At 37.3% G+C, this 23,738-nt stretch overlaps 2 protein-coding genes across 5 annotated transcripts; both read right to left on the reverse strand.

The window, feature by feature from the left end:
- Nucleotides 1-767: 767 nt before the first annotated feature.
- On the reverse strand, nt 768-12,295 carry LOC113694094 (double-strand break repair protein MRE11-like). Of its 3 annotated transcripts, none has more exons than XM_027212943.2 (22): nt 11,948-12,295; nt 11,578-11,713; nt 11,114-11,271; nt 10,603-10,693; nt 10,087-10,206; nt 9,923-9,991; nt 9,752-9,843; nt 9,529-9,631; nt 9,338-9,445; nt 9,173-9,235; nt 9,031-9,102; nt 8,253-8,330; nt 8,103-8,165; nt 7,953-8,013; nt 6,750-6,832; nt 6,166-6,279; nt 5,967-6,044; nt 4,883-4,954; nt 4,548-4,771; nt 3,066-3,183; nt 1,992-2,189; nt 768-1,083 (listed from the first exon to the last, which is right to left on the reverse strand). In XM_027212943.2, the coding sequence occupies exons 1-22, from the start codon at nt 11,962-11,964 to the stop codon at nt 1,051-1,053; spliced, it is 2,151 nt and encodes a 716-aa protein (XP_027068744.2). In that variant the 5' UTR covers nt 11,965-12,295; the 3' UTR covers nt 768-1,050. The 3 variants fall into 3 exon arrangements, with proteins under 3 accessions (XP_027068744.2, XP_027068745.2, XP_071908410.1); XM_027212944.2 differs by having other exon boundaries at nt 845-1,083; nt 10,589-10,643; nt 11,948-12,271; XM_072052309.1 differs by lacking the exons at nt 11,578-11,713; nt 11,948-12,295 and having other exon boundaries at nt 845-1,083; nt 10,589-10,693; nt 11,114-11,172.
- A 4,978-nt stretch (nt 12,296-17,273) lies between these two features.
- Nucleotides 17,274-22,421, reverse strand: LOC113692804 (serine/threonine-protein kinase KIPK2). 2 transcript variants are annotated; one of them, XM_027211373.2, is made up of 4 exons: nt 22,112-22,421; nt 18,748-20,938; nt 17,537-18,417; nt 17,343-17,443 (listed from the first exon to the last, which is right to left on the reverse strand). In XM_027211373.2, the coding sequence occupies exons 2-3, from the start codon at nt 20,724-20,726 to the stop codon at nt 17,571-17,573; spliced, it is 2,826 nt and encodes a 941-aa protein (XP_027067174.2). In that variant the 5' UTR covers nt 20,727-20,938; nt 22,112-22,421; the 3' UTR covers nt 17,343-17,443; nt 17,537-17,570. The 2 variants fall into 2 exon arrangements, with proteins under 2 accessions (XP_027067173.2, XP_027067174.2); XM_027211372.2 differs by having other exon boundaries at nt 17,274-18,417.
- Nucleotides 22,422-23,738: the final 1,317 nt, after the last annotated feature.

Raw genomic sequence — 23,738 nt, forward strand, 5'->3', positions numbered from 1 at the left:
AAATAATATATAATAGAAAATTAAAAAATACAGTCGAAAATTCATAAAAAAATCTCATTTTTTTATGCATTTTGATTTTTTGAATTTGTTAAATTTTATATATTACTCAATTAATAGTTATTGGATCTTAAGGAAGCAAAAAAGAATTAAAACATGATGTTTATGAAGGAGAAATAGTAATAAAATAAAAAGTGGGACAAAGAATGATACAGGATGTAGGACAGAAGATCCTTTGCGCTTTTCCTCGGTGAAGTTTCAGTAAAATTCGGCAAATCTTAAACATGAGCGCAAACTACAACTTTTATATTAGAAATCGCTTTTTTCGGGAGGTTTCATAGAAAATTTATTGTAGACATTTAATGTATGTAAGATAAACAATGTGTTTAAAAAATCTAGATCTAGGAGGAACAAGCTTAGCTTAGCAACGTAGCAGCAGAAGGATGGGCTGTGCATGGGTTGACGTCAGTTTGGGAAATCGGATTCAGAAAAGTGGTCGGTAGAATCCGTTTCGAAGATGGCTATTTCACTTGTTGAAGAAGGCAAGCAGGAGAGTCCTTACTTAGTCCTCATCATAACTCAATGAACAAGTTAAGGCAGTGGACAAGCATGGACCGGCAGTGTAAGGGGATCCCTTGTTTGAAGCGAAGGCAGAACCCATGATGATCACCTAAGAAGCACACGATCTATCTTTGTTAAACACACTCATCTCTGGTATGCATCAACCGGATTTTTCTTGTGACCGAAATGTCAGATGTTATAGATGTAACTGCATTTTAAAGCAATAGAAATTATGTACTGCAATAGGTGATCTCTAGCGTTGTTTAATCTAAACAACCTCCCAGAGTTCTGAGAATAGAAGGCCTCACAAGCGGATTTTCCATTACTATCAGTCCAATGATATCTAGCGGAAAAGTTGGACCGAAGACATATGTACAGCTCCGGTTTCCACACTCACACTGTTCTGGTGTTTTTAAGTACAAATACATGAAAATTAAATAAAGATGGGGGAAGCTTTCCTGCATCCATGTCCAGGAGGCGCCTCAATGACAATTACCTTCTCAAAGCACCATAGTTCCTTGTGGCCTACAATCAGAATTGCTCGTTAGGTCGAATACCTAAAATCTTAAGAAAGGTTGACGGCTGACCTGTACATATTCAAGGATATTGGAATATTGGACTCTCCACTCAAAGAATATTGGAATACTTTTATCCCAGTATATTACAAGCATTAAATTCTAACTTTAGACTATTTGATCAAATCAGTGGCAAATTAAAATTTTTTTAAAAAAAAAACTAAATAAAAGTTATATGAATCAGCAATAAATACTTTATGCAAGAAGTTAGGTGCTGAACCATGCGGAAGAAAAGGTGACACCAATGGTGGAGAGGCTTACATGCATGAAAGTTTTAATTAGTCAAAGCATAAAAAGAACAATTACAATGGTTACTCTACAAAAATGACAATTTTTGTAACATTTTTGTAGTTCTAAAGTTTCTCATCTTTCCTTAAAGATAAAATGATGCAGCTCAATACCTGGGAACATAAAGTACATAAAAGAACAAATAACTACGGATCATACTCCTTATATCAAATTCATCCACCGAAGAGAATTCCTAGAATATGGTAACGTGGATATTCAGGCACTACATGCTTTGACCACGTAAAACTGTAAGTATCATTCAAACTACGGTTTCAACTTTCAATTACATATTAAAAAGTGCGGAAAAATGCTAGAATAAATTGCAGGTCAGGGATTTTAATATGTAACCATATGTGGAAAGAATCAATTGCTTTCATCAAGCAAAAGCAACAAAAGGAACTAGCAAGTAATCACAATTAACATGACAAGGAAAGCATCAACAGTAGATTCAACTGCAATAATTTTGAAAGGAGAGGGATCTTGGTTCTTACAGCAACATATTCTAGAATTTGGTGACATCAATAGCAGCAGGAAACCCTAAAACATGAGTTTGTTTTGAATGTCACTTACCCGAGTTTGAGATCTATTTTTCTTTGCCATATCGTCATCGTCGTCGTCGTCATCGTCATCTCTGTTCATGAGCATCTTGTGAAATGAAGAAGACGTGTTATCTGATTTCCTTCCCCTTTTAGATGCTGTTGTAGAACCTCTACCCCTTCCCCTTGGAGCAGCTCTTTTCTGTCCTTTGCCTCGGACAGATTTTTCTTCCTATAACAAGCCAAAACAAAATTATTTGCTAAGGGTGTGTAAGCATTGGTATACTATTAAGATAGTTTAGAGACAGAGTTTAAAACTTGCGTATACTTATCAACATGTTAGTCAAAAGCATGGAGGTGCATATGGAAAACAATTTAAATTGTATCCACTTCCTAAATCTAAGTGTGAAAATCATAAATGACCCAATTACAGGATACATCGGTTTGACATGCAAAAACATTAGACCCAGGCAGATATGATCTGGGTACTCTACTAGTTTGTAACTCATCTTTATATACTTTTTTCTTGTACTCGAGTATTTATATGGTACAAGACTAAGTTAGAGGAGATATTCTGCTATCTTATATCATTTTTAACTCATCAGGTTACACATGCATTTTGTTTCCATGTCAAATTCACATTACACGTTATGCATATAATATGATCTCATCCAGAATATTCAATTGCTAATTACCTCTGGATCCTAATTAAATAGAACACATTTTCAAATTCCAGAAATATGTTAATACTGGTTGGTGTATTAAAATTCAGAACCTACATACAAATCTAGAGCCAAATCATGTACAAGTCAAAAAAGGACCAGCCATTATGAAGCATATCTAACCCATCGTTAAGCAGAGTAGCATCCAATTCAAGAAGGATATCAGGCGAGTCTATTATAGAAAAGCATAGCAATATGAAAAAGAGCAACTTGGCTTGAAACTTTAAGGAGTCCTGGCACAAGTAAATCGGCTGGAACTACTCATGCTATGCACCAATAGTTCAAGTTAACCAGAGACAGAGTCTCTACCTTGAAGTGTAAAATAAAACGCACATATGCTCACAGAGGATGTTTTACTTATCCATATAATGAAAAAAAAAAAATACCGAGCTATTTTCGATATCATTTATGCAATGTTCTGCTCCATCGTCACTTGAAGAAACCACATTCTCCTCATCTTCAGTGATGGTCCGCACAGATGCCATCGCTGCAGCTGATGCGGATCTGCAAAAGGTCATCAAAAGAATTTCTCCATACTGTCAACCAGATGTTCATGGAGAAGACTATATCTTCACACTACAGAACATGAAACTAAATAACTTCTTGCTTCATAGCTTTCAACTGCATGGACATGTCACTATAAACCAATAGCTAATTCACAAGCTACAATTCCAATTCTATAAAAGTATTGCAATAATGCTTTGAGTTCTGCAATATCAATCAGATGTGTTCAGACAAAGTCAGTGAGGAAATACATCTAAATATTACTGGAACCAGACAAAAGTTCATTTAGAGAGAATGTGAACAAAAAGAAGCAACAAAGAAAAAACATAGACAGCAGTCATTGCTAGACAGCCAGGCCAAGACCAACAAGTCCAACTCCAGAGCCTAAACTTCTGAACTCTGATGATGTCATTTTATCAGTATCATGATGAACAAAGAAACTGTTCCACTAAGCCAGCCAAAAAAAACCAGCTTAATCCCTGATCTTATTTCAAATATATGGCAAAACTCACAAGCAAAGCACAACATTTTCAATTCAGGTCCAACAAATGCATTGCTCAGCAGCTCAATTCAACCAACAAGTGTGAAAATCAGATTGAAGGAAGTCTTAGTCTACGTCTTGTATGTAACTGAAAGCTATCAAATAAACCTAAACATCAGGATGAAGGAAGCTTTATCCACTACACTTCTTGTATTTCAGCTTCCTGCCAAGTCTACTTATGAGAATGAAAAAAATCAGCAAGGAGAAAGAAAAACCGATCGTAACTACATAATGCAGCAGACTTTAAGTAACTCTCTGCATTTCGCAAGTCTAGTACCTTTCCCTTTTATTTCTAAGCAGATCACACGTACACAATGAATGTTGAAAAGAAATTCAATAGTGGAAACCACTAGAGCAAGAACCAAATTTTACCAGAAGGTAGGAACTTGGACACAATGTAATAAAATTACGGAAAACCAATAATTGCAAGATCTTTCTAAAATCTTAGTATTAAAGTGCTGCATCATAACTTTTGTGAATCGAAATTATTGAATGAAGTAACAACTCCAAGATCTTCAGCTAATGTCAATCAGAGTAGAACTCAAGGAAGGCTTCATCAAGCACAAATGATTGCAGTGAGGAGGCTCTAGTTCTGATATCAGTTCAAGAACTACCACATCATATGTAGTTAGTGAATTCTTCAAGAGTCACATACAAATATCCCAACCATACATTTAGCCTTGTAACAAAAAGGTACCCGCCTCTTCTGACAAATATAACGAAGCAAGCTAACCAGAAGTTCTTCTATGCATGTCTACAGTCATCAGCTTGGAAAAAGGAACCAAAAGAACAGCATGGTAATCACAAAAGAACAAGGCCATACCTCTGCGACTGGCGCAACCCCATAGCCACATCAAGGGTTGTTTGCTTTAAGTTGGTAGAAGACCTGCCTCTGCCTCTCCCTCGTCCTCTGCCTCTGGAGGTAGTCTTACCAACATCAGAAGCATCTTTGCACCCTCTTGTCCTGGCCTTTGAACTAGACAACACACTGGTGCCCTCATCATCACTAAAGGAAACTGCACTTCCAACTCCAGTATTTCCCATGTCCTACAAATATCAGAATAACACTTCATACAAAGATCCATGTAATATAAACCCCATATATACTGCAGAAAATCCATAGATAGAAAAATTCATCATTGGCATTGAGATCCTTACTTCCAACAATTGTCCAGAAGATGTAAACTGCAGCGTATCTTTTGTCTGAGAGGCTCTTTCTTTGACTCGTTCCTGCAAACGTTTTGCAAACTCCCGCAGATAAGATGTAGTTTTACAACTTATGACCAATGTGCTACTCTCTAACCACACAAACCAATTTCATGCTGCAAACAGAGCAGTTGCCTGCTGGCAAAATTCTCTTTTAATGACAGCTTGCCCTCACCAATAGTAGGTAGTGTTGACTTACAGCATCTAATATCCAAGCTGTCTCATGAGTTACATGCATATGCAGACTGACACAAAGGGAAGTACATAATGAAAACATCCAGTGCACAAGGCACCTGTGGCTGCAGGGTAGGAAGAGGGAAAGACATAGGCCTCTAGATCACCAAGTGCAAGCTTGGCATTGCACAATAAGTACCCTCCTAATTACCTCCCCCAGCTCTCCCTCAGAGAAAGAGTGTGAGCATGGCAAAAAATTCGAAAAGCAGCAAAGATAGCTCATATGGGCAAAAGAATACAATCCCTAATTGAGGAGCTTTCCATCAGTTACAACATTAGCAGACACAAACAGCAAAATACATGTATATTTGTGGCACAGAATGAAACTTTGACAAACCACTATAAGTTAATCTAGCATGCTTAACATGCAAACTCGCTGACATTCTTAATTAAATGTTTCTGCAACAAGTCATGAATATCATGACTTATTTAGACAGCTTATGTTTTGATCCACAGAGAACAAGGTGAAACACTCTCGTCAGCAAACTCAAAATATACTGTGACTAATAGTTGAGCGAACCATCTTGCCCAAAAAAGAAAAAATAAATATAAAAATGAACCATCTTGCCTATAAAAATTTCAAGAATCTAACTGTAGTTCTATTAACATTTACGAGTCGCGCACATGATAGTCCCCTTCTTCCACTTTTCCCAAAGAAAAATGGAAAGGAAAACATGCTCACCAATGTATTTACTAACGTAAGATAAATTTATGACCAAAGCAAATGACCTCATGCAAATGCTTTTGTCAAATGAAAAGGTCATGACAGCAATTTAATTTAAGTTGGATAAAGGTTTCTTGCCTGTAAACTTTCTCCAACTTTGACAATTATATCTTTCTCATCAAACTTCAGCGAATCTGAATCCCGTGCAATTTTGTTCTGTTGAATAATACCAAATCATTGTATTAGAGTACAAAGAACATTGAGAAGAAATTTCCTACAGTGCAACCTTGCTGAACAAAAACAATTCAATGTCCAATGAAACAGATTGAATACTTACACGAGTTTCTTCAAGATTGTACCGGACACAAGAATAAAAAGCCATTTTGTCATCTTTGCTAACAAAGTTGTGTAATGCAATATCCAAGTCATTAACAGGAAGAATCTCCATTTTCTGTGTAAACAGTTATCATCAAATACCACAAAATGATGAAAGGAAAAACCTAACAAAAAGAGGGAAACAGGTAGTGTAAGAATTCACAACACCGTTAACCCTGAATTTACTCTGTAATACATTCGAACAAAAAGAAAAATCATAAGAGGGAAAGAAAATAAAAGTCTTCTGTATCAATGAAAAGAAGCTGATATATGAGAGTAAAGAATGTAAAATATAATTGAAAACTTCATCACATTGTTCAAACTCTGCTCTGTTAGAATATTTCTTCAACTCTTTGCAGCAAGTGAAGATAAAGCAGAGACGAGGGGATACTTCACGCTTTGTGAGGTGAAACAAGCCCACTTTCAGCAATGAGAATGGATTGCAATTAGAAGTAGAAAGGTACTAAAAGGCTCAGTTGTTGGATTAATCTATATTGAACCTAAGAAGTAAAACAGGTATCATAAGATTCAGAATTGAACTAATACCAGATTATGCTCGGCAACCAAAGCTTCAATGTTTTGCTGATTTAGTTCTTCCGGTCGAAGACGCTCAGAATCATCAATTTTAGCTGGTAATACATGAGAAACTTAATTAATCAAACACCAAAAAAAATGGAGTAACCTTGGATCACAGATATAAGATACGTAGGTGATAGGACACGAGAGGAAGAAAGTGGATTCTATTTGAATAACTTACACCACATTTTTTATAGCACCCAAGGCATATCTAAAATTTCTTAAATTTATGGTTGAATTTTGAGCAGCCCACCAATTGAACATACTCTTGTACTTTGATTTACCAAGGCATTCAACTCCAACTTTGGTTTTTTTCCAATGTCGAGAAAAGTTTTCACAACCAAATTTTATTTCTCTTCCTGTTCTGCCATTGAGCCTTGACATGTGCCACAAACTTATTATCAACAATAAGTTAAATTGAATGTTTAACCCTCCACAACACAAGCAACCAGCTAAGTATGTCGCTCAAAAAGTCAGCAAAATGCTAAGGTGACATATTTAGGACATGAAGGTTCATAGAAATGGGCCATTTAGCATCTGCAGTAGATATTTATCATTCATAGACATCTAATTCTGATGTGAACCAAACTTCCAGAATCAATAGCTATATTTAGTATCTATGGCTATATTAAACGTTACAACTTTAGTTTACAAAACAGACCATTGTGTATTGAAGAAAGAAAATTCAGTTGATAATAAAATTAGCCACCGAGAAGGTTCCTCTCATGGTAAACATTGTTTACTCTCACCTACTATATGGAACAAAACCATCACCTCTATTGTATGAGTATACAAGTCAATTTGGCAAAACATCTAAATACAACTATTTGATGGTGAAAGTTAATTTCAAAAAAGTCTTTTTGATTAAAAGTATAACACAATACAACTACTGTGTACATAGTCTACATAAGCTTGTAGCAAGCCATTAAGCATTTTTCATGTAACAATTACACTTTCAAATATAGTGTAAGAACAGATTACACATCTAGTATCTTCTCATTATCTTTTTCAAGAAATAATATAATAGTATCCTGCAAGTTGACATAAATAGATGAACCTTTTACAACTAAAACAAAAGAATAAAGATTAACATCCTTAAAAGTTACACTTTTAAGACGGCATGCAGTATCCACGGAATACCAATAATCTGACATCAAATAAGACTATAAATACCTTCCTTCTGGTCTTTTCTTGAAATTTTAGAGAATATGAGAATATCCTGGGGATTTGCAACCTATAATCACAAAACAATTATGCATCTGTAGAGTTCAGGAAGAAAAGAATACTATTTCCTCTCTCAATATAATAAATGGAAGAAGGTACCTTCCCCACATACTTCTGTCCAAACCTCTGAGGATTTATCGTCATAAAACCAGAGTAGTCTACCTGTCACACTCAAATGAGCAGGATGGATAAGAAGTACATAAAGAATGACAAATGCGAAACGAGAACCACATACAAGATGGGAGTCACCTTTACTCGAACTAAAGGAAGCTTGAGTTCTGACTTGTTAACAGCCTTTTGGCCAGACCTCTTTATCAGATTGCTCACCTGCTCCATCAAAATTTCATTTAAGTTTGTGCAAGATTAGTGGGAAAGTTAAAGAAGAAGACAAATACTATCTAAAGAAAGAAAACTAAAAGAAATTTTCAACAGACTTTTTCTTTGAACCTCCAATACAGCTTGATATATGTGAAGACCAAAAGAGTTACCAAAATTACAAGAATAACATTTATGAATCTTAAAATTGTGCCATGCTGAAGACTGCGATAGGCAAAATATATCGTTGACCACAAACCATACATATTACACATTACACATTATGGATATCAATATCTCCATAAGATGTACAAACACATTGCATAACCCCAAACCATAAGCAACTCAAATTGCCTTGATAAGCTGGATTGACCAAAAAAACAAAAAAGTGCAGGTTGGAGTTGGCCTAAAAGTTGATAAATGTTAACTTGTTTGAGGTGATATTTATGCCCAATTTGTTTGTCTTAGATCAAGATTCAACTCTTAGTAAGTTAGAAAATGAAACTAACAGTGAACAAGTAAAATTATCAAGTTACCATGTGGCACTATGAGAGGCTTGAAGCCTACATCAATAAGTTACTAGTAAGTGAGATGTCATCATCATTAGAGCATCAGAAAGTGAGTTCAGGTCAAACCTAATAAAATATAAAATAAACTCTTAACAAATCAGGATGTCCGGAAACAGAAAAAAACAGTAGAATAAGATGTTTACCACTTTGTCCAAATGCTCAAGAATTGAATTTTGATCATTAGGATCAATATCAGGTTCATCCTTCAATACAACCTGCACCAGGAAATCTAGGCAGTTAGTAAAAGTCCCATTCAATCATGAACACAGCATGAAAAGAAACTACCTCGGTATATTCAAATGGCCTGACCGAGGCCAGTGGAATCTTTGTTGGGCGGTATTGATTTCCCTATACATCAGATGGACACATAATTACAACATCTTTTGGAAATGTAGAAATGATAAGAATATATGCAGCAGGAGAACTCTAGGAATTGGCCCAAAATTTAACCTTAATCTCCAAAAGAAGTACATGCTTTTGTTTTGATTCACCCTCAATTAGTGATGTAGCAACAGAAGAACCTGGTTGAGTAATGTGGAATCCCATACCCGGAACTTCCTGCACATTGATGCAGATCAACCATACATGATACAGAACATATTTTGGGCAAACCAAATACAAAACCTCCACACCAGGGTTACCTGAGGGTCAACTAAACATTCATGTTCATGGCCCCAGACAATGAAATCCATAAACCGTGGTAGAAAATGCTCATTTATGGCATTTTTAGGATTTGTCTTCACTCTGAATGCAAGAAACCAACCTCCATCACTATAGAAAAAATTGATACTGGAAAAAATGAACCAACAAGATTAAGCATATTTTCTCTCGTCACTATTATATACCACGTGCCCTCAGAAAAACCTGTTTTGATGAAGTACAAGGATATTGAACCAGTCTGATACTTGACAACCTTCTTGAGCTTCAGGTCGCATCCATTGTACTGCATGTGGTGTCTACAGTATCAAGAGAAGTCAGAGTGGATAGCTAGTCAGCAGTGGAATATTTAAAAATAAAAGCACCCAAAAAGCGTACCTGGAACATTCTATTCAAGCGTTCATCTCTAATATTCCCAAGGCCATAAAGGGCAACAGAAGTCGAACCCTACAATTCATGTAGTTAGAGGACCATTTATCAAAATCTCCAAAAAATACATGCATCAAATCTGTATCATCCATTAAATAGACACACTGACAGACCTTCCTAATAAGAATGGGGTAGAGGGTGATCTGTCCGACTCCAGAACCACCAAGGACCGTTTTTCCGAAGTAGTTCACAAGATTGCATGCCGAAAGTATGTCAATAGCAGAAAGGTTGTCCTGCCATAGTGAACAACAATAATAGCCCACAGAAAATAGTGTTTAAGAAGATACATATGTAAGTGGCATATTAAGATAAGGCTTTGGATTGCACCTAAAATTTTTCAAAAGAGAAAAGGCAGCATTCAAATCTAGAATAAACTATCAAATATGAACGGGATATCCAGATAAGATCATCATTTTGTTGCAAAAGGAATAGGAATTATAGAAATTTGGCAAAAGCATCTGAGTTACAGCTATGCATCAGCTCTTAGACTCAGACAACAGATTTGGCTTGAAACAAATTGCAAGGAAGCTCCTTAATAACACACTTTTTCCCTACAAATAGATCAACTCCACATTTCTATGCAATGGCAAATATAGGTAATATGTAGCATTTTACCATAAATTCCATACCACTCCAGCAGGATCGTCGTGATTTCCATGAATGCTGAAAACTGGCAAACCAACATTAAAATGGGGGTCTTCATAATTTACATGACCAAATCTGGAGAGATCAACAAGTACAAAAGGAAGATGGAAAATGTAAATAGAACTTGTACTGTACAATTCATACGAAAACATGCACTCAATATATAATGACCAAATTGAAAGTATTATACTCTACCAGGAAGAAGTACAAAATGTGCAAACTACTAAACGATGTGAAATATCTGAAAACAAAGCACTCCTGGAAGTCCGACATTCTAAAACTAGCTGCAGAAAGTAGATATTTGAAACACAAAACATTTAAGAAATAATTTCTCACTACTGCTGCAGTATGAAGGCAGATACACAGTGAATCAAGTGCAAAAGATCAGTGGCTCAAACTTTTCAACTTCTTTTCTTAAAGGTGTTGATCGAGCAAAGAAAGAGGAAAAACTGAATTTAAACAAATGCAAATCCTAATGCAAAGATAGATCATTACGAGTTGGCAAAATTCACTGTCTGATCACTGACTACTTGGAACTGCACAGGCTGATCATTAAGGCAATAACGACGGAGAATCTCCATAGCTTTTACTAAGGTTGACCTGGAGGGTTTGTTCTCATGAAACAGATCACCACCAAGGAGTAAGAAATCGACCTGGGGCAGATAGAAGATGTGAACAGTAGCCGTAACACTTAATACACAAAAAAAAAAAGACAGAAAGTTAAACTGGTAGCTTTGTTTCAATTACAGCTTTGATAAGTAAATCATTCTTTAGGATATTGAAGATCGGTTTTAGAACCTCCAACTTATTATTAAACCGAGCAAAGCTGTTATGAGAGACAATCAACTTGCCCAACGTAAACATGAGACCAACCATTAACCACAGTTCCATTAAAAGAAAAATATTACTTGAGGTTCAATACATAGACACCACGTCGCAAAAGCAAATCATGGTAATACCTGTTTTTGCTCCGCAATGGAGCATATTTCTTCAAATGCCCGAAACGAATCGTGCCTGCGTATTTCATCCTTTTCCATATAGCCAAGGTGACAATCAGTAGCAACCAGTATACGCAGCGTATTGCTCGCGTCTTCACTGAAATAAGAATTTAAAGGGGAAAAAAATCCTTTCCTTATTAGCATGCATAACCACAATAACAAAATCCTCCTATTCTTTTCAAACAAGTCAAATAAGCAAAGAGCCAAAAAAAAAAAAAAAAAGTTAGTAAGCAGTAATCTCGAAAAAGCTATAATAGCACACCATATGAATACCTGCCAAAAGTGACACTCAGTAAGGAAACCATGGACAGAATGGAAATTGTTGTTTTACCTTGAAGAGCCGCTCATTTCCAACAATTTTCAAGATCAAACCAGCACAATTAACCAAGAAATCAAAAAACATCCGCAGCTGACCAACTGAACCCTAGGCCTATGGCGCCTAAACTCTCATATAAAATCAGTTTGCTCAACGCCGGTAATGGTAGTGACGGAGTTACTCAGTACCTAAAGAAGAAAAGCGAGTCAAAATTAAGTGGCAAAGAAGTGCATGGCGAAAAAAAAACTAGTGTCCGGCGGCGGTGGAAGCCGGTGAGGACCGACTGTTCGGAAGAGTGGCGGGGAATTTAAACCAGCGATGTCTAGACTCCAGAGAGTTGAAGAAAATGTGACACTGAAAAGTGAAGGGAAGTCAGAAGTGTACTGAGAAAGTTTCAGGACAGGAGAAAGGCCCTCGGTCGCGGCGCGGAGGCCGAGCACTTTTCATTCATGGGTCTTGACAAATTCCTAACCCAAAATTGGGCCCAATGGTCTAGGTCTCCGACAGGGAGAAAAGGCCCGATCGTGCTTATCACCGCTGACCTTTGTCTTCATTAGACGGATGTAGGAATAAATCAACTTCCGCTTTTGTTTTTCGAGTAAACCGCCTCAATTTAATTAAAAGTTAAGTTGAATTTTGATCCAAAAAAATGTCTTTTTAAGTAGAAAAACGACAAATATTCAATTAAATAACTACTTAAGAAAATTGTTCAGTACAATATTCCTGGGGAAGCGGATTCCCCTTACATCATCCAACAAAACAGTTTTCTTGCTATATTTGCCAAGAAATCAGCTGCCTTATTTGTTTCTCTATAATAAATATGCTTCATCTTAACTTCATGAAATCTAGACAAAAGTGCCCTGCAATTTGTCAATGTAATTTAGTTGAATTGTAAATGCTATTTTCATATGTATCTCTCGAGCCAATGTAACTTTATTTTTATTTTTTAAGTGTAAGTGGATCTTCCCTCATATTAATCAACTCATCCCTTTCCCTTCCCTTCTGTGTCGATGTAACTTATTAAATTAGTAAGCATCAATTTTCAACGCTAAAATTTGCTACTTGTAGCCTGTAGGATATATGTTGACTGTGTAAAAAAACATACTCTATTCCATAGTGATCGCCTGCTATACCTTGCATCAAATAACATCTGTACCTTTTTATGAATTATGACAGATAAAAAGTCAAGAACAAGGGTTCTAATTTTTTCCCTTTTTTTTTTTTGGTCGATAGAACAAGGGTTCTAATTAGTGTCCTAAATTTGTGCCTTTAGATACTCTTCTCTTTTTGGTTTTGTGATTTTCTGTCAGCTGCCTCTGATTTAAAACCAATTACCCTTTTTTGCATCACAATCTTGTATAGGCAATCTCAAGGCTTCTGTAGATTAAGCAGATATTTACGTGGATATCACAAAGTATTACGAATTCAGTAGGGAAGGGAGCAAAAACAAAGAAAGAAAGACTCAACAAACTCCAATGCCTGATGAGTTAAAGTTTAACCAAAGACTACAACAAAGAAATTAAACTCCAAGTAAGCATTTTGTTTCTCGTCGCTTTAATTTGGCGCTACTCCATAAAACTACTGCAAAAGATTTTCTTTTAAAGATTTTAAATAGATTAAGAGACAAAATATGATAGTAAATATGATGCATCATATGGTTACTGAATTGGAAATGATTGCTCAGGTTTTAAGCACCAGGAGCCCTACTTTGGAGTGGTGGACACGGACGAAGAGTCGCAGGAAAAGGTATCGTCATGACCCCGGAGGAGGACGTCTTTCCTATGGAAATTCCTGTGGCAATCACATGCAGCGCAAAGAAGAGCACCGGGGCTCCCCGCATCTCCGGCCGGCACGAATTCACAACAACCATCTACCGCATATCTACCCGCATTCACTGCATGGTTCTTCCGGCAATCTCTATACAATATCATTACACTTGTAGTTTTCGCCATCCTGGAGCAGCACGTCCTAGTAATATTATTATTGTTTTCCTTCTTGGACTACTTGGACAAAGCTGCTTCTTGTTCGAGGCTGCATGAAATGGTAGCATATATGCATTATCCACCGGGCCAGAACAGAGACGCGGTGGCCAGCTCCGGTGGATATTGATTGTTGTCCTAATCCTATTAAATTTTCTGGGCGGGCGTCGATGTCAAGCTCCACATGCGTCAGCACTTCAATATGACAATTTATAGAGGAGATGTGCAATGGGCGAGAGTGAAAAAGGGGAGTCATACCTCGCCTCCAGTTTGGTAGCTAATAAGTATAATTCATGTAAAAGGCCGACGAATGAAAAGGTAGGTTTCCTGTTACGCTGTTAGTTGAAGATATAATAATCGCAACGCTGCCTATCCTTCATTTATTAATTTCTATTAGTAGTATGACACTTGTATAGGGAAAAAAAATTTTAATACTATAATATTCTTACAATTGGTCGCGTAGGGAGAGAGGGAATAGAGATAAACCTATTTAATTCCATATTTCAGGAAATTCTGGAGAAAAAAGATAATTAAGAAAGTTCGATCCCTCGACCTATACTAGGGGAGAGGGGAGAGGGGATTTAGTCCCTCCTCTGGTGACCAAACTGAACTAGCTCGGTTGGTTATATAAAAAAATATGTTGAGAACTCGAGATAATGATAAAGTGATGTATTTCCTCACAATACAATAGAGTTTAGTTTTATTCCTTTTTTATTTTCTCTCTTCAGTCACAAGTAAATCAGCAAGATCTAACAGACATATTGAATTTCACATACACTTGTGAAACTTAAGCTTAAACGTATACAACGGAAGCCTCCAATAGGACCATTATTAGTCTGTCGTTGCTAGACAAACACTTGATTAACTGCTAATCGATTGGGTGATGTGAATGCGATATCGGACTTTTTTTTTTTTTTTTTGGTTCAAAAATTGAATCTGCTCTCTTGTCGATTTGAATCATCTTGTCACTTTAAGACGAAAACGGCAAAGGAAACTTGTGTGATATAGCTTAGAGCTGTAAAATTTTTGGTTATTACGTAAAGGTCATAGTTCTCTCGCCGTCTTAAACGCAGGGAAAAAAGATTAACTTAGGGTTAAGTAGCTCGGATTAACTTCAGAATAGTCAAAAAGCAAAAAGAACAAAAAAGCTTTGAAGGCCGAAGGCCGAGCATGCTGAAAACGTACTAAAAGATCCTACTAATTAACTCATAGTACTATTTGTTTGTATATCAAAAGTTATTCAAAGGAGAAATTATACATCGTATTTGTGTAGAATATTGATGACACATAAAGCTCATTTGGGTCTTATGTAGTATTATCAAAGAAGAAATAGAAGCTTCTCTTTGTGTCTCAGCCTTGTACCGGCAAAAACTCCAGTCATTTTCAGTTGGCTCAGCTGCTTCTTTCGGTTAATCAATGGTCTTCTTTATAGGCAATGAAATGCTCAGATGATCAAAACCAGCCACGTTAAGGCTCTGTTTGGCAAGACGTCAAATATTTTTCCTTAATTCCTTGAGAGAGTATTTTCCATGCAAGGAACTATATTTTTTTCATGGAAAATATTCACTTTTTTCAATAATTTCTGTGTTCTGTTGAAATTTTTTAGTTTTAAGTACCTTAGGATCATCGATTTTCAGGTGCTTTCCCCACCGCCGAAAAGCCATATTCCTTGTTCCCACCACTGAAAATAGCATAATCACTCAAAAATAGAAAAAGATAGTCCATTGACGTCACCAGGCTAGACATATCAATACCATGAAACGGCTGGTGATTAAAATGTCAAGCAATGAAAGCGCGGAAGAGAAGGCATGAATATCTTCCCGGAATCTAGGAAAATGTTTTTCCCGAAAAGATTTTCACCCCGAAACAAACGGGCCCTGACTCTTCTTCCTTTCCGGCAAAAGGATGAGGCGGTCTGTTCTAGACTTGCTGATGAAAAATGGTCTAACGTTTCACCCCATTGAAAAACCCCGGCAAACGAGCATGTGGTACATTATCATAGTCTTGTAGCGTATACAACTCGGGAGATGACCGATGCAGGACCAGCACAATCTTCTGTTACGCATCATGGGAAGTTTTGTCAAGTCAATCATACACGGGCCACTAATGGCATCTAGGACGGAATATGTACGGTTCAACACACACAACACACAGGACTTGCAGATGAAAGAAATCAATCCAGACAGCTGATCTAAATCACCCTAAGTAGCAGCATTTCAGATATCGTCCCAGATTGAAATTGAAAAAGGTGAGCCTTGATGTAGTGGCAGCCTTGCTACATGCTCGAATTAAAGACGACACACAAGCAAATTAATAGACAGCATAATGATGCACAGGCTGTATTATGTCGAGGACAGTGAGAAACAGGAGGATTTGTTCTGCTCAATGCGGCATTTCTTTCACAGTTTGCAAGTTTGGTTAGATGGCTTAGATCCCAGAAACGACGGAAGTTCGACCATGATGAAATAGAAGAAGAAAGACAACAACTTTTCTGGAGCTTCATGGAGAAATTGTAAAATCTCAAGTTTATGCTTCTACCATTTTTGAAGCTTTGGTACAGAGTAGAGTCTTTCGATCTAAATTTGTCAAATAAAAGAAGGTACAGCGGCTGGAGGAACCCTTTTCTTATCTTTACTCTTCCCTAAAACAGGATATAACCAAGAGTGGCACACTTCTATCTCCCAAACCAAGTGTAGCATTCAATGGAAAAGCTGCACATTCAGCAGCTAATTCGTGGTTAATTAGGCAGAGAGGACCGTTGAAAAATTTGTCGATACGTTATACAATAAATACTCCTTGCACACCCCACCCCCGAAAAAAATCCACTTAAAAAGTTGGTAATGCACAGACCTCAATAAATGTATTAAAGAAACTTTGGAATATTTACTTTTCTGTAAGGGCATTTTAACTCTTAGATACCAAGTACCGACAGAAGTTGGAGAACTAAAATATGCAACATATTTTCAAGCCCAAACCTTGACTAGCTTAATCAACAATACTGCTACAAATTACCAACTTCAATAAGCTCCCTCAACTAAACTAATTATAACGTGAAACACAAAATCATTTAAGAACTACTTAAAACTTATAAGATGCTGAAGACTAACCAGGTTCCGGAAGTGCGCAATATGTTCCAACAATTTTTTTGCTTAATTGTCAACTAAGCTTGGCTGCACCAAGAATGCAGAGACAGTTTCTGATGAATAACTGGTCTAATTTAACCTGCTTTCAAAGGCTGATAAGTAAAATCGACATGAGACCTTCAAGAAATGAATGCAACAGAAGCATTAATCAATGTTGCATTATCTTTAGAAAGAGTGAATTTAATATTCACTAAAAGATGCAAATCATAACACTTATCAGAAAGGAAAAGAAAATGTATTTTCAGATTACCGCAATTTTGAACAAGGTAGCCACTCTGCAAGACATGCTTATACAGGCAAAGAATTCGCCATCGCATAATTGGCCATGAAAGAGCAATATTGACCAGATAAATATCACACAGCCGATTTCAGTATGTTGCTAAACATTTCTGGATCAGGAAGGAGAAAATTTTCCGTGATATTCCTGATATACATTATGAGCTTAACATTAGTTACAGCAAAGTAGAGGAACAAATTATTACCTAAACAGACAGCATGTCCTAGAAATGAGTTGCTCTAGAACAATTCAAACTCCAAGTGCTCTCCAGTAGCATTGTACTCGAGAAATCTCTTTCCTTTATCCTGAGAGACTACTTTTGGAACTCCAACATCACAAAACTCGGGTATTATAGGTGGTATAGCACAGCGTATCAGTGCCCAATTCAGGTCATCAAAGAATGGATGCCGCTTGATCTCCGCAGCTCCAGTTTCTGTCCCCAGTCTATTCTCTGGCTCTTTAACTAACAGCCCCCTGATCAGATCTCTTGCCTGAAAACTAACAATTGGGCTGTCTGGAAACTTGAGATTTTGCAAAACCACATTGGCTAATGTCTCTTCATTTCCAGAACCTTTGAAGGGAGTCTTTCCATACAAAAGCTCGTAAAGAAATATACCAAACGTCCACCAATCTACAGCACTCCCATGGCCATCTCCCTTAATAATTTCTGGAGCCAAATACTCGTGAGTACCAACAAAGGAGTTGGATCGTGCCTCTGTTGGCTCGGCCACAAGCTGTGGCAAAAATCTACACGGGGTTGCTTGTTCAGCCTTCTGTTTCCTTGTTTTTGCAGTTGCAGGTAAAATTCTAGGGCTAAAGCATGAAACTTTACATGATGGTGCAGCACAAAAAGGATCAATGCAGTTTGATCCTGCGCATGGACCAGATATCCTTGGCGGCTCCAACCCAAGTGAAGATGACTTTATAAGGGTAGGGTTTACTGAACATCGAAGTGACAAGTCAAAATCCGTAAGCATGATGTGGCCATCTTCTCGCACCAAAATGTTTTCTGGTTTTAAATCACGATACACAATGCCAAGCATATGCAAGTATTCCAGAGCAAGAAGAACCTCGGCAACATAAAACCTGTAAGCAATACGTGTCAGTAATGGTCAGGGCGTTCCACAATAAGCTTGGACAATTCAAAAAATATCACTTATAAATGAGCTATTAGAATAATGGCATACCCACTATATTAATTTCCAACAGGTCGGCAGTTCACAAAAGTCCAAGCCTTGTATAAAAAACAAGAAATTTATATTGACCTATTGAGCACAGATTTCCGACCCAAGTACTACGAGAAAATTAATTACCACTTATGGCTGATAGATGACTTCTTCCACTAGTACCTACTTTTTGTTTGATGTGGTTTAAGGGTTTAAAATATAGGCCAAGGAAACACTTTGGTTCTTCTACCTTGCTGCATTTTCAGGAAAATATCTGCCTGGCTGCTTCTGGCGGAGAACATGCAGATCTCCACCTGGACAAAACTCCATAACCAAACATGACAGGTTATCTGAGGTGAACTGTGCATACATAGTAGGAAGAAAAGGATGATCCAGCATTCTCAGAATCTCTCTTTCAGTTTGTGCCCTCGGCATCTTCTTTCTCCTTGCCAAAAATTCATTATCCATAACTTTAATGGCAAACAGGGAGTTTGTTCCAACCAGTTCAGCAAGATATACAGTACCAATGTCACCAGAGCCAAGCTTCTTTAATAAATTAAAATGGCTCAAACCAAGGAAGCCATGCTGCTTTTTCACAAGATTGATGGCTTCCCACCTTACATCTTTTGACATGTGTGGTCTATTGCCACAACTAGACCCGCTTACAGTGCTCTCCTCACTCATGCTTGTACAACTGCTGTACTCCCCCATGCTACTCTTTGAGCTTTGTGAGAAATCTCCTTTCTCTTTAATTTTTGGTATCATGCTGCCCTTTCCAGCAGGAGTGCTAGCATTTTCACAGTCCTTTAAAATGAGACCAGGCTTATTTGTATCACAGGTCCTACTATTTGTGGTAACCATGGAGGCAGAATTTGAATGAGCAAGTGATGAAGACTCCTTACTCAGCTCCTCTTTCACATCTTTCAAGGAACACTTGCATCTCTGGCAAACTAATTGGCTGGAATTATCACCAAAAGCACCATATACTCCGCAAGCTGCGTCGGATTTAGCTGCCACTATTATTGACTCCTGCTTTGTTTTCTTCAAAGCAAGATTCTTATTCCTGGTAACAGGTTTCGATGCAGTGGCAGTGGCTCTGGTTGACTTGCTTTCTTTCCTGGTTTTTGATGCATTAGATGGAGGAACCATTTGCAACTTGCCCTTCCGTCTTATCTTAGGTGTTGATTTGCCCAGTATTTTCACTGAAGTTCCAACTTTCCTAATTGGACCACTAGCAACATTGTTAGTGCCTGAAGGGTTCTTGTCAAGCTTTGACTTAACATCAGCATAACTAGGAGAAGGAACAGAAGAACTTAAAATCTGGTTTCCCCCCTGAGAGGGCACCATTTCCAATGGCTGAACCTCAATTTCCCTGGATGTAGATGTAATCTCATTTTCTCTCTGAGTTAATCCCGTCTTCTCTATGATTGGCTCAACAGCAGGTTGTGAAGAAGGAAGGGTGCTTTGGCCAGCTGACTCATTCTTAGGCTCTTGGCTTTCTGCCTTAATACGCATTTTTCCTGATGCTTGGGTCTCAACTTTTCTTGATGCAAGGGAAATTGCATGGTGCAGTGGAGAGTTTTCTACACTTTTCATGGTGGGTTTAACACCAAAACGGGGGGACGAGTAGGCACTTTGGGTTGCAGACGGCATTTTCGGCTCTTGAAGGGATCTGTGAACCCTCTCAATGCAATTCGAAGTGCTTTCTTCAGGCTTCAAAGATATTTCAACTTTGCCTTCTCTAACATCACTTAAGGGAAGACCAGAATCCCCAGCTTCAATTACAACAGACCTATACAAGTTTGTAATTCTTCCAGGTTCCAATACCCCCGGAGATCCTGGTGGCTTTGATAATCTTTTGAGGGCAGCCATTTCAGCTGCCTGAGATATACAAAGTCCCCTCAGCGCCTGCTTCAAGGACACTGGATCGGAAAATCCAATTCCTGGTGAATAAGAAACACCTACCTTCATTGGCTTCTTTGAGGCATTTTTTCTGGAGAACCCTGTATTTGCACGGTCTGAGAGATCCAGACTCTTTGAAGTCGTAATAGTGATTCCCTCAAAAAGCCTATTGATATCATCTTCTAAAGACTTATTAGATCCTTTTTTTACTGGAGGTTGCCACTCTCGTTCATGTCTTTTTGCTTGATAACGTGTTTGAGGATGCCGAGTTGAGCACATTTCTTCATTTGATTCAACAATTTCACAACTACGACTGAAAGAACCCATAACAATTGATAAAGCTCGCCAATCACATCAACTTAACTCCACAGCAAGGACAAGACAGAACAGCAGATTGACTGCGGACCATATTTCTCCAATCCTTTGGAAGAAATCAGGTTTTACCTCAATGAAGGCATTAAAAAAAAAACTGGAGCTTCACCGTATATGCTCTATGAAATACCCAAACTTGAGCCACTGCAAGCCGCCCCACCCATGTCCTGTAAGAACACCAAATTTCTCATTATTTAAGCCAGAAACAATTGATTCTATTCTCTCAAACATATAGTTGTGCACAGACACACTACAATTCATATAATGAAAAAGCACATCAGGAATAAAAGTTGTCAATTCAATCGAACGAGAACTTGATTATCTTTTTGTAATAAGTGAAAAAACTGAATAAGATTTTCTAGGCATAGCTTAAAAAAATAATAAAGTATAGTGCCTCATAAATTAAGTGGCTGTTTCAATCATCACTATTTAGACTTTAAAAAGAAACTCCTATCTGCACCAATTTCATCTGCTTGGTCACCATCATCTTTGTTGCCTCCACACACAGTTGAATATTTGAAAGATTGTAACAGTAATCCTCTAATTATCAATAATTTCTGACAGTAACCCTAAAAAATGAGCAAGATACTTATCATTATATGAGCAAAGGTGCCTCCATCCATATCCAATGGTGCAATAGACCAGAACGGACTAATAACATCACTATCCAAATATCTGAAGCGCAACCTATATCAATCATTGTCAATTTAAGCTTCATCCTAACAACCAAAATTTTGTCGAAGCTTATCTTCCAAGTGCCAACGGATAGGCCCAATACCATAAATAATATTGGTACCTAAGGCCAAGTCTTTCATGTACATAGAAGCAATCCATCCTTACCACTATTCCTCTTTTAACTTTATTTTACAGTTTATCAATTAGTAATAGTAACATATTAACCAGGCTGCATACCATTACTCATATTCCCACCCGAAAAAACAAAATCCGGAAGAAGAACAGAACGTCGTTTGTACTTTTATTTACTAATAATCAAAGAGCAAAAAATTAAAATGACCTTAACAAGATCCACAGCCCACATCACTCCAAGCAAAAGAAAAAAAAAATTCAAAAGTTATATGTTCAACACGTCTCCAACTATCCCAAAGAACCAAAACCCACCACTATAATATAATCTCGGAGCTCAAATAACATGAAAAGTATTGATCTTGACGTAATCAGTACAATTTTACCAAAAATTTACAGCTAAAACGAATTTAAATTAAAGACATTTGCAAGCAATGAGTAGATTAGTTAGACTGTGATCAACATCAAAGTAAAGTAGATCGCCCAAAAACAAAAAGGAAAAAAAAAAGGAAAAGAAAAAAGCGGCCACCTCCTACCTTGATAAGTGGAGCTGCAAAAGATGCGAAGATCTGAGCACTTTGCAAGTAAAACATGAAAATGTACTCGACCCCAGGAAAGAAAAGAAGAAAAAGAATAAAGTTTTGGTATACAGCACAGAAATGAAAACCCTAGTGAGTATTGTAATGATTCTGGAGAAGGAACTGGTGAGCATTCGGTGGGGAGAGAGAGTGGGGAACTGGGGACTGAGGGGAGCCTCCGCTTCTCTTACCACTTAGATTAGACCTTAGTACTCAGGAGGAGCCTCGTGAATTACATTTTTTTTTTTTCCCCTTTCTTCCCGGGCATACGACACTGTTGAGATAGTGGGACCGCCGTTTTGTAATTGTATAGGGACATGATGAGGCTATGGGTCCCATGAAAAAGCCTTTGGATTCTGTATTCTTGTTTTTATATTATTGGCTGTTTTATCAATAGTAGTTTATTTTTTTCATATTTAGTTTTCTTAATAACTTCAGAGAAGAGAAGACGAGGAGAATTCGCACATACTAAACTTTTACCAGTACGAAATTAGCAACAATTTACTCCATTCTGACGACTCACCGGTTACCGCTTCTCAGTTGTCTGCATGCACTCATTAAAGATGCAGTGTCAGCAGACTCAGCATGTACTGATAAACCCACTGCCCGCTTATTGATTTGGTGGAAGAACATCATTGCCCGCTCACTTTTGGTTTTTTTTTTCCTTCACGCTATATTTTTCCCACAATCATTAGTAGATTAATATAATTTGATTAGACGTTTAGAATCTTGTCTTTGATATGACCACCGTGCCTGGATTTTAGAGCTAGATGAGAGCAGAAAGTTGATGAATGAGACGCGATTTGGTGTGTGATAATTTTAAATGATTATTTTTCCTGCACCGAGTGACTGTGAATACAGTGCCAATTTTAGATGAATAACATTATAAAAACTTTGAATTTTAACTTCAATTTATATACATGTATCATGCATTCAACAATGGTTGTATGCATTATAAGCATATATAAGATTTATTTAATTTTAAATATAAAAATAAACATTTCAATAGTTTTTTTTCACTTGTCATTGCCTAAAATAACCATCAAATTCAACAAACAAAAGTGACATAAAAATGGTATTGAATAAATTGGCATTATTTTTCTTTGAACAAATTTTAGAAAAAGGAACTTGGAAAGAAATAGGTAGGTGCAATTATTTTTAGATGATTTATAAATGGGATATGGATTATTATTAATAGATTAACAAAAAGGTAATAGATTTATAATTAAAAGACTAAGGCCCTGTTTGGAACCAAGGCCTTTTGATAAGTTTGTATGCTACTAGTTTTTTAATAACTTTAGTTACAGGAACCCAAAAAACTTGTAAAAAAGTTCCGGCCATGTCTGAAACTTAAATGAAACGACGTCGTTTTTGGGTCAAAAACTTGAAAAAAGCTTGCGGCATTACGGGACAAGGTGACTCGTTTGTGGCTTCTTTTTGGCCTCAGCATATGCTCCTGCTCGTCGGAAGCTGATACACCAAACGAGAAACGGCGGTTGAAGTTGGTCAGACCTCTAGGAAGCGGAGCCGTGAACAGTCGATCCATTGCAATCACAGCGAAGGTTCAGCATTTTGGAAGCAGCTC

Source organism: Coffea arabica, chromosome 6c (assembly GCF_036785885.1).
Source record: "Coffea arabica cultivar ET-39 chromosome 6c, Coffea Arabica ET-39 HiFi, whole genome shotgun sequence".
Classification (NCBI taxonomy): Eukaryota; Viridiplantae; Streptophyta; class Magnoliopsida; order Gentianales; family Rubiaceae; genus Coffea; species Coffea arabica.

Excerpts from the sequence above, each read along its gene's own strand:
- LOC113692804 (XM_027211372.2), bottom strand. The coding sequence starts at position 20,726 with ATGGGTTCTTTCAGTCGTAGTTGTGAAATTGTTGAATCAAATGAAGAA. Across the intron at positions 18,418-18,747 it reads TTTCCTGAAAATGCAGCAAG|GTTTTATGTTGCCGAGGTTC; the intron begins GTAGAAGAACCA and ends TATTGCTTACAG.
- LOC113694094 (XM_027212943.2), bottom strand. Across the intron at positions 8,166-8,252 it reads TTCCTTTAGTTCGAGTAAAG|GTAGACTACTCTGGTTTTAT; the intron begins GTGACTCCCATC and ends TGAGTGTGACAG. Across the intron at positions 3,184-4,547 it reads GGGTTGCGCCAGTCGCAGAG|ATCCGCATCAGCTGCAGCGA; the intron begins GTATGGCCTTGT and ends GACCTTTTGCAG.